We start from the raw sequence: 15,025 nt of genomic DNA, 5'->3' as shown, positions 1-15,025 counted from the left end.
AAGCCTGCCAGCCAACCCTGAATCTGAACATCTTAGTGCTCTATAACAGAATGGGTGAAGTTTGCAGGAGGGTGTCAAAGAAAAAATATGTCCTTTTCCTTCCTTCTTTCTGGAACCTCTCCCTGCCATGAGCTCCGAAAAAGATTACATATATCAGCAACAGCCCTGCGCAAGAGATCTCCTGTTAGGAGCTGGGGATACGTGGCAATGTTTGCTCAGTAGTAGTAAGAATAAAATAAAAATAATAGCAGCCCCTTAATCTCATCCCCAACTGGATGAGGAAGAGGAGGAGGATCTGATCTTCTCCATTAACTATCAGATGTTCACTGAAATGTCTCTAGTCCAGTTCAGGGGACATTTAAGCCTCACTTGTAAAAATGCCCCAAAGCTGCAAAGTCCCACTTTTTCAGTAAAACGTGTGGCCCAATCCTATCCATGTGTACTTGTTTGTAAGTCTCATGGAGTCGAATGGTATTCTGATGTGTGTTTAGGGTTGCAATCCTAAGTTCACACATCTATCCAGAGCGCAATTTCTAGCAGAAGTGCTTGGTTAACAAGAGAATTTGAATAACTTATTAAGGATATTCAAAGTAAGCACAGTTAAAGCAAATGCAGTAATCAGCCCATTTCAAGAGATACATTTTAATTCTTTTCTTTTCCTAGCACAGTGGTGACAAAGACTGAAACTGTTTGCTACATATACTATTATTCTACCAGGGCTAATTACACTCAACACAATCAACGCAAGATCACGGGGCCCAGCTTTAAGTGCTCCACGGCTGCGTGAAAGTACAGGAAGAGATCAGTTCTGGTGAATGTCAGAGTCTCTTTCATTATTCCACAAACAGCTATCCAGATATTAGAAAATGTCCTATATATCTGAACATGGCTTCCGCCTTCCAGCATAGTTTTACCCTGAAAGCTCATGAGCCCAGCAGCATTCACGCATCACAATAGGCTCCCACTGGTGGAGGATGCTTCTGTTTTGGAGAAAAGACTCTCACTAAGCTCACCCTACTGAGATGCTTCTGCTGATGGCTGTGTCAGAAGTCTTTCTGCTTCTGGGCTGGGCATGGAGATCAGACTGCCTCTGCTCACCCACCACTTTTTACAAAAACTGTTGGATCCGACGATTCCCAGGCCTTACCATTGATCTGGAACATTCGCAGAGGAGGGGGGCCCACATCCTCAAAGTCTACACAGAATCCACAGCACAGCAGTGCAGTCGGACCTGCTGCCTCCTAAAGAATGGTAAGGATTCTGTTTCTTCCTCTATAAAGAATCAAAGTAGCCCACACAACCCCCCCCCCATTAACTGTTATGTGCGTCTGTATAAAACCTACTTCCCAACATTCTGTCACAGTCCTGAGCAGGAGTGGGGACCCCGTGGTCCTCCAGATGTTGAACTACCTCCCATCATCCCTGGCCCTTGGCCATGCTAGCTGGAGCTGTGGGGAATTGGCCAACAACATCTGGAGGGCCACAGATTCCCCAGCTCTGCTCCAGAGTGACCAAGAAACAAGGATTGGACAATGCAAATAGGAGCAGCTTTTGATGGTTAAGTACTGGAGTCACCAAGGCCATGGCACAAGTTTAGCCCTCACCCAAACGGTGTCTCCGAGTGGACCCCCTCTGCGTTCTCCAACACAAATTATTGGCTGCTGTTGCAGCACTTGGAGCATGGTTGTTACGAAGGCCTGGCCTTCACTGACAGAGGAGTCCCACAGGGGGTTGCAATGTGTGTCTATGTTCCAAATGCACAGGGATGTATTGTGCCCCCACAGGGTCCTTGCTGTATACCAGCCTTCCACAGACGTGCCCCCATGATACTGCCAGGCCCAGGGATAGCAAAATGCCTTTATTAAGGCCAGCCAAAGTTCCCACTGTAGTGCGTGAGCTTTCAAATTACATAGAGCGTCTTCTTCACATTTCTTTTGAAGGCAAAAGAGTTATACATCTAATCTGGCGCCATTCTGTCTCCTCTACTCTGTTTCACAGAAATGTGAGGGCACAAATAGGATCCAGGAGCTATGATCCCTAACGAAAAGGCCTTTAAAAAACAAATTTCAAAATTCCATTATATTTCTGAATTGACTGCAAATGCAGGCATGTAAATACTCAGTTACCTCATGGCTGTGAATAATACAAACATAAGAAGAGACCTGCTGGGATGACACTAAGGGTCCATCTAGGTCAATATCCCTTTTTCAACAGTGGCCTACCTGATGCCTCAAAGAAACCCATGAGCAGGACATGAAGGCAATAGCCCTCCCCAATGGTTTGTTCACAGCAACTGGTTTTCTGAGGTACACTGCCCCTGAACATGGAGGCTCCACTTAATACTCCTGATGAATCGCTAATGATGGATCTCTCCTCAAGAATTTGTTTAGCCTCCTTTGGCCATCATCACATCTTGCAACAACAAATTCCGTAAGTTAATTAACCCTGTGCTGTGCGAAGCAATATTTTATTTTGTCTGTCCCTGAACCTACTACCAATCAATTTATTTGGGTGATTCTACTACTATAAGAGATGGAGAAAAACACAACTCTGCACTCTCTCCATAGACAATATAAGGATCAAACTAAGGGTTGCTCTAGTCGAGCTGTCCCCCGTTATTTGTCTCATGTCTGGTATTTAGAGCTATTCTTCCTCTGAACATGGGAGTCCTAATTAGCTGTCATAGGTGAAGCCAACTATTGTGATTTACTGCATGAAGAACATAATTGGTATTCATTATTGGTACTGGTGTGCATGCTCAACTGTATGGAGAATATCTTAGTTCTACTTCCTTCTAAGGGCTCCTTCACACGGTGCTTCGATCCTGCGATTGAGATTGCTCCTTCACGGAAGTTTGCGGGCTCTTTGCATGATGCCGTGATCCTCCAAGGTGTCTCCTCCACTAAATGCCCTTTGTTCTGTTTTTAAAAAGATTGCAGATAATGAGCTATCAAATTACCCCATTGTGTTCCGCTTCAGTTCCCTCCATGAAAAGAGGAAAAGCGGCAAGACTTGGATTCCTGCATTGAGCAGGGGGTTGGACTCGATGGCCTTGTACGCCCCTTCCAGCCCTCCTATTCTATGATTTTAAGAAGAGGAGTGAGATCAATGAAAGATAATGGAAGGGAGAAGGGGGTGGGGGAAAAGGAAGTGGGTGAAAGAGGGAGTCGTGATCCTGCATTTAAAATGGAAGCAGAAAGCCCCGTTTTAAATGCAGAATTTTAGGCTGGTGTAGAGATGCCCGGGGTGTCTAGAGTAATACATCAAGTGGTGGCAATCTTTTAGAAGGACAAGTGGAACCTGCAGCAAAATGTTCCTGTGTGGAGTGCTCCCGATCAGGGTTTCATCCTTTTCCATTCCATTCTTCTTCCCTCTACATGCTCAGGGACTGAGTTTGCTATTGATATATAGGACAGAGCTACAAATAGTTTTACATGCAGGCAAGTATTAGCTAGTCTATTTTGCATCATGCAGGACAGCAAAAGAGGCATGGGGAGAACTCTGGTTTTCCAGAACAGAGCTGTAAAGATGCTCCATCAATGGTTTCTAGGGATGAGCACCCCACCACCTTCTGAACAGCCCCATCCCTTGCTTCTCTATTGATCAAGATGAAGATGCCCTACTTAACTGTATTCCGCACATGGTCGGCTCCTTTCTAGTACGTAGGGCGAGGGGGCTTGCAGGCTGCAAGGCAGGTTGCAACACAGCACAGTACATTGCACCCCCATCCTGCGATTTCCCTGTTGATAACAGCTGGTCTGCCCAGTGCTGAGGCAGAGGGCCGCTTTTGCTGTTATGGCAAGCGTGCCCCCAAGTGCCATGCTTCACTTTTCCCAATAGGAGTGAGTGGAGGACATTCATTTCTAAGAGAGAAAATAAAAGGGTACGACCAGAGATGCTGTTGAGACAGGAATTGAACCTTCTCTCTGCCTCCGGTAACAGAACCATTAAGAAGCCTGTTCCTAACTACAGAGCCCCATCTTGGGAACTGCATATATATGTTTTACACACACACACACACACAGCTTCCTGGCTCTTTCTTGACATTTTTGCTGGTTAAATATTTCTAATTGGAAAGCTGTAATTAGGCCATTATGTCACCTGACTAGGAACAGCAGGCCTGACTTGGATCCCCATGCAGCCTTCCCATTTAGAAGGCCCCTTGAGGAGCAGTTTAGTTACTTTTACTGCACTGAGGCTGAAGCTTTGCTTTTTCCTTCATCTGGCAGTCATTTATATGTTCAAGGCCCTTCATACAGAATGCACAACACAGTCTGATGCAGATAATTACACCTATGATTGCAGCCTTAATTTTGCTACAGGGATGGGTGGACTGGGGGCAGAGACATAAGGAAAAGAGTCTTTTGCACTATTGGGTCTAGTTCTCATTCAGACGGTAAGTCTGGGTCTGGGATGTATCACTTCAGACTGCAGACGGGGGCGTATGTGATTTAACATATTTAACATTTACAAACCCTCTCTCTGCATGTAGAAAACTAGCACATCAGGGAGCAGGCTGGGCGGGATCTTCATGACAATGGAATGAAAAGTGCGTTGGAGTACTTTATGGATTTTAATAGAATCAGCTTTGTTCCATCAGGGACATATGAAGCAAGATAAGTTGAGTGTACTGTACCTTTAAAATACAGTTTGCAGGAGTCACACAGTGCTTGAAAGGAACATACTTCGGGTGGGGTGGGGGGAATAGAACTGAACGTCCTCAAACTGGCAGGGGCTGCTCAACCAAGGAGAGAGGCTTCTTTCCCAGCCCATGTCCAGGTTTCCCTCTGCTTCTACATTATTATGAATGGAGAGCAACTAATAGGCTCCATATGAAAGCACCCCCGCCCCCATTTTGCCTCATTCCAGCAAACTTCTGTGGAATTATTCCTCAGGAGAGTGAGGGGAGACTAGATGCAAGACTGTTGTATTCTGTGGTGGCTTTTACTGCCATCCTGACAGTTTAGACTTCATCATGGTTGTTGAGACATAACTTACATTTCTAAGGAAAACTTAATTTTCAGTACAGTTGAGACATGCAACAGGCAAAGCCAATTGGGTGTCACAATAATGTAATTCACATTTGCTAACACAGATATCAGCTCTTCTACAAACTGAATGCTAGAAGGAGATGCAGTTTTATGTCTGCCTAAGTGTAAAACAATCTTTCCGTATAAAGGTATTTGAATTAGGGATGTCAGAGAATTTCGCCACGAATCTCGGGGAAGCCGAATGCCAGCGCATTCGGCCCCCTGAAATCGGTGGCGAAACGGTCTCCCCCCCGCCCCCCCGGGACAGAATTTACCTTCGGCGAATCTTCCTGGCGGCGGCGGCTCTTGCGGCTGGTCTTCTGACTGGCCGCCGCCGCCATTTCCAAGTTAAAAAAAAAAAAAACGTGATAGGCTACGTAAAGATTTATGTAGCCTATCACGGCTAAATTTTAAAAAACACCGTGATAGGCTACGTAAATGTTTATGTAGCCTATCATGGCTGAGTGGGGGGAAAAAAAGCGAGTACGCAAATGGCGGTGCCCATGGGCGCCGCCATTTGCGTTCCTTATTTTGGCACGTCTTAGTCTACGTAAACATTTACATAGACTACGGCGAAAATAAGGGGAACGCAAATAGCGTAGCGTCTACGCTATTTGCGTTCCCCTTATTTTCGCTGTAGTCTACGTAAATGTTTACGTGGACTAGACGTGCCAAAATAAGGAATGCAAATGGCAGTGCCCATGGGCGCCATCATTTGTGTACGCGCGGGGTTTTTTTGTTTTTTTCCCACTCAGCTGTGATAGGCTATGTAAACATTTACGTAGCCTATAGGCCGACTGCAGGGACGCAAACGGCGGTGGCTACGGCTGCTGCCATTTGCGGCCTGGCCGGCCAGGATTCAGGGGGGGGAGGGATGGAGCGCCTCCCCCCCGGCCAGAATTTCAGGGGGGAGGGACGGGGCACCTCCCCCCCGGCCAGAATTTCGGGGGGAGGGACGGGGCGCCTCCCCCCCACCGCGAATCAATTTCGTCAAAAGGTAAGTGACTTTCGTACATCCCTAATTTGAATGCCCAGGGTTGTGTGGCAGAACATTTTCCAGTGCTTTATTTTTCCGCGGAAAAACTTCCATTTCATAAGTTCGTTAGTAAAACTGAATGCATGCCAATTGCAAATACAATATTAGGCAAGGCTGGCAGTTTCAAAGTTGTAATTAATGTTTTTCAGGCGAGCATCCCATCTCAGTGTGAAATGAGAATAGTTAGTAGTGGCAGTGAAACTGAAGGTGCCCCCACAACCTTAGTGGAAGAGAGGTGAACTCTGTTGAAATAGACGAGTGGCTGGTTGTCAGCGTATCTTGCACAGTTCTTTGGGTTGCTAAACTTAATTAGTGTGCCAATAGTTTTCAGTACCTTTGGTTTCCCCCTAAAATGTAAACTATGTAAGGGAAATACATGCAATTGTCTTTAATTTTGACAAGTATTCCAATAAAAACTTCTATGTAATGTAACATTTAAATCACATTAAATGTGCTTTAATTTCCCCCCTCACATATTTCAGGTCAAATACCTGTGGTGTACTGGGACAAAAAATTAACGTGAGGTACTTTTTTTTAGCTTTGTTTATTAAATACAATTAAAATAAGCTTGTTAAGTTAGATGTCTCTAGTGCAGAGGTGGGCAACTTGTGGCCTTCCAGATGTTTCGGCCTACAGTTCCCATCAGCCCTAGCCGGCATAGCCAATGGTGAGGGGTGATGGGAGTTGTAGGCCAAAACATCTGGAGGGCCAAAAGTTATCCAGCCCTGCTCTAGGACATCAGGACATTTTCTGATATAAACTGATGTCTCCTATGCAAATGACCTTATGCAAATGAACCTAATTTGCATTGGAAAATTTTCCAACTCAAAACTTTCCAGAAAACCCACATCACTGGGGAATTATTGGGAATTATTTATTAAATTATTGTTATTCCGCCTGATTGGCTTTGCCTTTTTTTTGCCTTTTTCTTACCTTATGCTCCCTCTCTTTTATCAATAGGATCAAGACACCTAGCTATCATTACTCAACCCTGTAATACTAACTACACTTTTAAAAAGTCTTCCAAGTCGTTTATTTCATCCCTTTTTCCAGCTATAGTTTGTTAGTCTCTGAGCTTTCAAACAAAGAACCATTCTGTGTGACACACTTGCAGCTCAAGCTCGGAGCTGGTAAGATAAAGGGACCGACTGAAGTCAGAGCTGAGGGAGTGAGCTCAGCCCTTACTCAAGCACTCAACTGGCACAACCAAACTCACGTTTAAAGATAACTTGGATATCCTGGTAGATAACCTGCCAGCATACTTAATTCTGCTTTAGGTTTAGCTTATATCTATGAATGCACTTATGCCTGACAGTCAAAGAAGTAGTAACATACTTAAGCTGGGCTGCCAGCAAACTTGAAAAATACTCTGGTCCATTTTTATTTTTTTTTACATCTGGGCCAGTTGCTAGAAGTTTGTGTTGACGTCAAAAATTTGAGTCGATTGCCAGGATTTATTTTCCTTTTAGGAATTTCTGGAATAACGGTCAGCAGCAGCATTTTACTTGCTTCATATGGTTGAAGTATGTTTGCCATGCACATGCAGTTAGGGGGCTGACATACTGAACTCGGCGACAGACTGCAGTGTGCAGGGTCTCTCAACAGTATCCCCAGGGCAGGTCAGACCCTTAAGCCTGCCAACATTGGCCACAGGAACAAACAGAAGAGCGTTGCTGGTAGCCCCAGCCTTGACCTATTGAATTCTAGATACCAAGGTAGATCCTGCTTCAGTACTTAGCCAGTGTCAGGGCCGGCCCTACCATTAGGAAATGAGGCAGGCGCTGGGGTGTGTGGAGGGGTGGTGGTGCACTCCCGACTTTTCCTTCTGAACCTGTCCCCCATCATCCCCTTCTGCTGCCTGGCCTGCACCCCCTGAGTGCCTGCTGGCCTCAGGGGTGGTGGAGGATGCTTTCCCATTGTCAGCATTGAAGTAAGAAGCAACAGCTAGTCCACTTGACTTGAGTGTGCTGAATGTGGGAGGAAGGGTGCTGTCTTGTCCTTTGCCTCAGGTAGCAAAATGTCTTGGCCCAGCCCTGGCCTGTGTGATGCAGCCCCCTATATACATGGCTGTCTCAACGACACTTTATCTTTTGATATTTACTTAAGTGTAATGTGTAAATCAGCCCTACTTTTTAAAAAAGATGGACAGCTATCAAGTATTTCTGTTACCCATTCGCTTTGATTTCAAATTAGTTCTATTATATTTGTGTTTGAAGGTCATGACACCCACAGGCTATTCCAAAGGAAATGTAGTCATGTGTAGGCATGATCAGGACCCTAACCTTTATGTCTAAGTCAGCTCAACACTTTCCTTCTTTCTCTGTTCTTAGTTTCCTGCAACTTGGCAGTTTTCTACTATGAAACGCATAACAAGAGCCTTAACTGCTTGCACACTTATTGTCCAGCACTGGAGAGCTGCATACTGAAGCCTACAGTCAATGTTGTATTATACAACATCACACCAGGTAAGGCGTTATTATACACACAAAGAAAAGGCTGTATACTATATGCAAATGTGCACAACATAGCCACATTTTAAAAATGAATGAAAGGAGTTTTCGGAGATGAAATTTAGAGCAGAGAAGTGGTGGGAGAGGGAGCTTTTAACTATTTCCCTGTCCAGCTTTTCTTCAAATTACTCCCCACTGCTGTTTCTCTGCTCTAAATTCTTCCCCCCAGCGCTGTTTTTCTTACTTTTTATAATAAAAAAACCATCAGAGCGCCATTATATGTGTTTGCTATTATGCCTATTTAGCCCCTAATATAACCAAATAAATTACATTCAAACATTCAGGAATATTTTGCAACTGTGCAGGGTTGCATGTTACAATCACATCGCCTTCATTCATTTGTCATACAGCTGAGAACACCAAGCTCTTAAATGTCTTGCTTAGAAATTGCTTTAGGGTACAAATTCCAGCTCACATGGAAAGCTACACTTTTAGATGTCTGACAGTGATGTCAGGCTTAAAGATGAAGATGGCTTAAGAAATCGAAGGCTGCCTGTGGGCCTTAGTACACAATCCATGAATTCATGACCTGTGACAGGGTAGCAGTGCTGAGAGAGAGAGAGAAACAGAGATAATAGTGCAATTTCGGTTATGCTCATAGATTTGGGAGGGTGTGAGGTGTAATACACCTGTGGATCGTCTTGTACCTCCACACACACCAAGAACCCTAATCTAAAAGGTGTAGACAGGAGATGGATATGGAGACGCAGAGTTGCAGAGGGAACAGCAGATGAGTAGATGGCACCCACAGTAACTGGGAAGAGGCAGAGCAAACCACCCCTTTCCGCCTGCCTGACCTCCCTGCCCTACTACCCTGAAGGAACTCCTATTAAGGGGCTGCCCTGCCTGTCTTACTGGGACCTTGTTCCGCTTTAGTGCCAACAAATTAGACTTTGGGGCAGAGGCAGCAGGGTCTGTACCAGTGATGAGGACAGAGGTTGTTCCCTAAGAAGTATAGCTGGGTGCCCAGGATCTCCCGAGTCAAATCAGGGATTTGCCCTTGTCTAAACTGCAGGGCCGCTTCACAGCAGGGCATCACACTGACACTGGCCGAGAGTAGAACGGCTATTTGCGCTTCCTTTGCCCATTTTGTTCTGCCTTGAACTGTATGGCTTTTTATCTCCAGAAGCACTGTTGGCCCCCTGAACTCTTGGTTGTTGAGATCAGAAGGGGAGTCAGGCTATGTGTCTAGGTAGGATGTTTAACTGACAGGTAAGAGAACCAAAAAACCCTACCTGGGTTGTTTTGCCTAACCTCTGGAATTCTTTTGCTAGAAAGGCTTGACTCATGGCCAAAACAAACGTAATTTTAAATCCTTATTCTAGCAGCTCTGTCATTTTCATTTTTTACTCTAGAGCAGGCACAGAGCCTGCAATCCAGATTGGGCCTATAGTGGGAGAAAAGGATTAAAGCCCCCCCACTCCATGCTAGGATCACAATCCAGATAGGCTCCTGTAGTGTCCAAATCAAAAGACGTTGCTGCTAGATATGGACTTAATGTCGTGTCCATTTTCACCCTCAAGTAGATCTTTTTCCTTAGACCAGCTTTTGGGCTGTCAGATGGAGTACGTCATTTTTCTGCTTGGATGTATGACTGCGCTAGAGAATACCATTTTCATTTTGCTGTTATCACTGTGTTGTAACTGTGCTTCTGACGCTGCTTTACCACGGAAAGGCACTTGCTTATTTAAAAATCAAGCCCACAGCAGTGCCAGCCCAGGAGGCAAGTGGACATCAGATTCTTCACAGACATGTCACAAGATGGATTTAGGAAGAGTGTCATAAGCTGCCTTTGGGTGACATGCTGAAGTTAAGCCTGTACTTTGTGTGTTTGGATTCTGCTTTGACAGGGGTCGATCCCGATCTTCTTGTTTTTGAGAAGCTCCCTTTCAAAGGTATGGACACGAGGCCCTCTTTCAGCAGATGGGAAAGGCACGGAGGCGGCAGAGTTGCTGATTCGGGACAATGCCAGCCTGCGACCACCAGCTCAGGGCACCTTTCCCCCAAGGCCTCATCTTCTACAGCGGTGCAGGAGTTGGTAACAAACAGCAGCAGCACAAACGCTGCAATAAGTGATGGGTGGACGGCACCCATCACTTATTTAGGATCTGCCGCTGCATCCGCGAAGGCCCGTTTGACTAAAGAAACAGACAGTACATCAGAAATGAAGGGTTCCACGGCCACTTCTGACAATGCGACTGCTCTTCCTACCTCTGCGCTCACGTCTATCAAGATGTTATCGAACGTGCCCAGCCCAGCTCCTCTGAACAGCAGCAAACACTGGAACGAAACGAAAGGGTACAGTGGAAGGAACCACACTTCGCATGGCGAAGGCGAGGTACCAGCTTCGAACGGGGTGGAAAGGGAGAGCTGGTTGCTCCCAGCAGTGCTTTGTTCTTCCGTGACTTTGATTTGCTGTTGCGTGGTTTTTCTTGCAGCAGGATGCCGCCGAAAGAGGAGCGGCCGTTATAAACCATGGCGGAGAAGAGTATCAGTCTCCAGACAATTCACAAGATAAACCACGGTTAAAATACAGCGAAGAGCTCACGTTCCGAATGGGTGGGTGGGGTGGGATGATTGGTGGGTAAGAAAGGGAAGCATTATGAAATATCACATAAAGTGCTACTGTATGACATTGCCGCACCGATGTTCAGTATAGACACTTGCATCAATCAGTCATTCTTACAATGTATATAGTGCTTCAGCCATGTTCAAAAGCAGTTCACACCCTCAGCAGTCCTTAGCACAAGTCTTACACCAGTGTAATTATCTTCATATTCCAGCTGTAGGAGACTGAGGTTGTGAGAGACAAATGGCTTGTATTAAGAGTTTACGGCTGAGGCAAGGTCAGAACAGGATGTGTCCCAGGCTACAGCTCACTTAGACCCGTGCACAAGCTCTCATGCTCGTAACCAAAAAGGCCCACCCAAAGTGTGTGGCAAGACTGACAGATGGTCAAGTCTCCACCGGTGGAGCGTGATATTCAAGGCAGGTAGCATGATGTAAGCTGCAGTCACTTAGCTCTTGCAGTCCAAGGAGCAATTTGCATTCCTCCATTTCTTCTCTGCTTTTCTGTAGCTTATTTCCAGTGGGTGAACCTGCAAGCAACCCTATCCAGAACTTCTATGCAGGTGGCACCTCCCCCCACCCTCAAATTTCCTGCAGCCTTAGCTACTCATTAAATTTCCCCAAGCACCTGAACACACACGTGCTTTGGTGGAATAGTGTCTTCCCTCTAGAATCAAGGCTGTGCATACATGGCAATTCGGAGCATTTCCCCACACAAGCCAGAGTCAGTCCTATTATGTGGAACGGCGGTGTGAAATATGACACAAGACTGCCATTTTTAACAGCAATTCTATGTTTCTCGTAAGTTGCTCCACCCTCAAATCAGAGTAATTTATCTATGGGGAAATGGCCCCTATCTATGTGAGATCTTGGGAGGTTACCGGACTACCAGAATGTCTCTGGCATTCGCTTCTTTAGCAAAAACATACACTTTTGAGTAGTTCATATCCTCAGCACAGTACTTTATAACCCCCTTAAATCAAGAGCAAAACACATTTACCCATTTGCTCTCAAATGCTCATTTGCTTAGTTTGATGACCTACATTGTCAAGGGACAGGGTGGCAGAGACTGAGCAGTGAGGATGGGTTGCAGGCAGAGCAAGCTCTAAACAGAGCAAAGCACTATTACCCCGAGGCTGCTGCAAACCTAGCAACATCCCAGTAACATCGGCTTCTGACTGTCAGTGCAGACATCAGTGTCTGCCTGTGGCTTCCTGTCTAGGTATAGAAGAGGAGAACGAAGCTTGCTTAAAGTTAAAAACGCAGCCCTCAGGTTATCCTTCACCACAACCCACTCTCAAAATGAACGAAGCCCCGAGAATACCACCTGAACATTCCCTAGTTTCATCTGCAAAAAATGCCCGAGACCCAATTTGCAAGCGTTTGTCCTTTTCATATGCTTTGCTCCTCTCTGCTTAGAGGCAATGAACTGTTCTGCAGCGCCTGTCAGCTACAGCAACTGAAACCTACAGGATTTTGACTCTGTGTGTGTGTGTGTGTGTGGTCTTTCTGGCACAGCCAGCTATCATGTTCTCCTTTTCTGACAGGAACTAGGAAAACAAAATTTCCTAGAATGATAATGACAACGGTTAAGGATACTGGAACATACCGGGGCCCAATCCACACTAGAGCCCCTTTTGTGTGCTGTTACCTTTTCAGAACATAACCACTGCTCCGGGGGCACGCTAAGGAATACAGTGCCGTATCCACCATTTTTATAACCCTATCATATTACACACGGAACACATAGTCTTGGGGAAGGAGGAGTTTGAAAGGCCATGGGTTTTATCGTTTGGGTTCGTAGCGCAAGCACATGACACAAGCCTCAACCAAGTGCTGGAGCTGCAGAAGTGGCAGGGCATGCTGCCATTTCAGTATGCTTTCTTTTCTGAGTCCACTTACTACATAGAGTCTCATGTGGCGCAGAGTGGTAGGCGGCAGTATTGTAACCAAAACTCTCCCCACGACCTGAGTTCGAACCCAGCGGAAGCTGAGTCCCAGGTAGCTGGCTCAGGTCAACTCAGCCTTCCATCCTCCCGAGGTCGGTAAAATGAGTACCCAGCTTGCTGGGGGAAAGGTTGTCACGACTGGGGAAGGCAATGGCAAACCACTCCGCTACAGTCTGCTATGAAAACGCCAGCGCAAGCGGCGTCCCTCTAAGAGTCAGCAATGACTCGGTCCTTGCACAGGAGGAACCTTTCCTTTTTCTCTTTTTTTACTACATATGCACTTTTGATACTGCACAGGAATGAGGGTTTAAAAATTGCGTGGTTATTCACAGCAGAGCAAATGTGAAAGCACACAATGAACAATAGCTGGGGGGGGCATAGAGGAGGACGAGAAAGATGTGTGGGGGGAAGAATACGTGGAGGTCATGGTGCTAGTTTTGGTGTTTGGGTTTGTTTGCTTGCTTGCTTGCTTAGTCCAGTAACTACCTGTGCAGCTGAACAGAATGGTTTTGAAAGTAATTACGTGGCTAATCACAGCTATTCAGCTATGTAGCTGCACAGTGAAAAATAGCCGCTAAAACAAGCACTGATTTCCCACTCTTAAATCCCATGAAAATCAGTGCAAGGAAAGAGCAGGAAACAAAAGGAGGGGAAAGATGTGGAAAAGGGGAGGGGCATGTGTTACCAAATAGATTCTACAGTGTTACCAAACAGATTCTACAGCTTTAAAGCCACTCCTGCCAGTAAGAATTATAACACCACTAGATTGCAATACACATCTTTGTAGCACACAGCACCTGCCAGCAGAAACTGCAAGCAATGAAAAAAGTCATAATAGTTTGGGGAAAAAACCTGCATACTGAGGGAAAAAGCGACGACGTTTGAACGTCACTTTAACCCATGGTGGCTTAGTAGCTTATTTTTGAACTAGTCCGCAATGCCCCGTCACACGACCAGGCTATTAAGCTACTGTGAGTCGCTTACTAAACTATTGTGTGTAGTCTGAGTCATCCCCTGCCCCACTGCGGTCCTCCCGCCCACGCAGCGGCGCTGTCACCCATTGACAGCATCACAGAAGCCTGTTTTAACCTTGCACAATATCCCAACGAAAGGGGAGAGGTGTAGTGTGAAGTACAGGGGCTGAATTCAACGCTTCCAGCATCACTCTGGCAAATGGGGGGTGGCTCTACAGTGCTGGAAGTTAGCAGGATTGGGACCAAACTTCATACAATCAATCAATTTTATTACGGTCATAGACCAGCAATCAAACTTCATACACAGCCTCCCTTAGTTGGGAGGCACCCGACGCACCATCAAAACCCTGCATGATTACTTACAAAGGAGAGGAAATCCCATGTGCACCAAAAAGGGGATGGCACAAATAAACCCTTGGAGGTTTGCAGGATCAGGACAAAACCCTCAATTCTGCATTTCCCCCCATAGTCATTGCTGGCATAGATGCCGTTATTGTCCAAAATTGATGACAAAGTGGAGTTGCGCATTTCACACACCCCCAACCAGGCATTGCTGGCAAAGCCACTTCAATTCACTTTAGCTCTGAAGCGAAATTGCACAAAAGCACCGCCCCCCAGCCCGTTTGCTTCTTCATGGAAAAGTGACCATAGAAGGAAAAAGGGCGTGGGAGCTATAACTTCCTGAGTTTGCTGGAATGGGGCAAAATTGCACAGGTGGGGTGCCTTCATGGGGAGCTTTCAGATGCTGTAGTGCAATTTTGCTTCTTCATGGAAAGGTGAGCCATCCTTCCCTATTCCCCAAGTTGCAGAGTATCAAAGTAGTGATCAGGGAAGCCTGTCATTGTGCAACCTCTCTATAGCCCAATAGTGCGAGGCTGTTGTACTCGGGGAAAGCTGTCATTTCGTAACTGTAGCATGCTATCAGGGAAGGCTGTGCTTGCTCGGCTGGAGTTCGGCT

At 46.0% G+C, this 15,025-nt stretch overlaps 1 protein-coding gene across 1 annotated transcript; it reads left to right on the top strand.

The window, feature by feature from the left end:
* The first annotated feature begins 849 nt into the window (after positions 1–849).
* On the top strand, positions 850–11,204 carry MANSC4 (MANSC domain containing 4). The gene is made up of 3 exons (XM_084811381.1): positions 850–1,251; positions 8,397–8,531; positions 10,427–11,204. Exons 1-3 carry the CDS (start codon positions 1,023–1,025, stop codon positions 11,092–11,094), a joined length of 1,032 nt encoding a protein of 343 aa, XP_084667507.1. The 5' UTR covers positions 850–1,022; the 3' UTR covers positions 11,095–11,204.
* The last annotated feature ends 3,821 nt before the right edge of the window (positions 11,205–15,025 follow it).

Source organism: Heloderma suspectum, chromosome 7 (genome assembly GCF_057233095.1).
Source record: "Heloderma suspectum isolate Gila_16-S chromosome 7, 16-S_ref, whole genome shotgun sequence".
Classification (NCBI taxonomy): domain Eukaryota; kingdom Metazoa; phylum Chordata; class Lepidosauria; order Squamata; family Helodermatidae; genus Heloderma; species Heloderma suspectum.
This window is presented reverse-complemented; position numbering and strand designations above follow the sequence as displayed.

Excerpts from the sequence above, each read along its gene's own strand:
- MANSC4 (XM_084811381.1), top strand. The coding sequence starts at position 1,023 with ATGCTTCTGCTGATGGCTGTGTCAGAAGTCTTTCTGCTTCTGGGCTGG. Across the intron at positions 1,252-8,396 it reads CTGCTGCCTCCTAAAGAATG|TTTCCTGCAACTTGGCAGTT; the intron begins GTAAGGATTCTG and ends CTCTGTTCTTAG. Across the intron at positions 8,532-10,426 it reads ATTATACAACATCACACCAG|GGGTCGATCCCGATCTTCTT; the intron begins GTAAGGCGTTAT and ends CTGCTTTGACAG.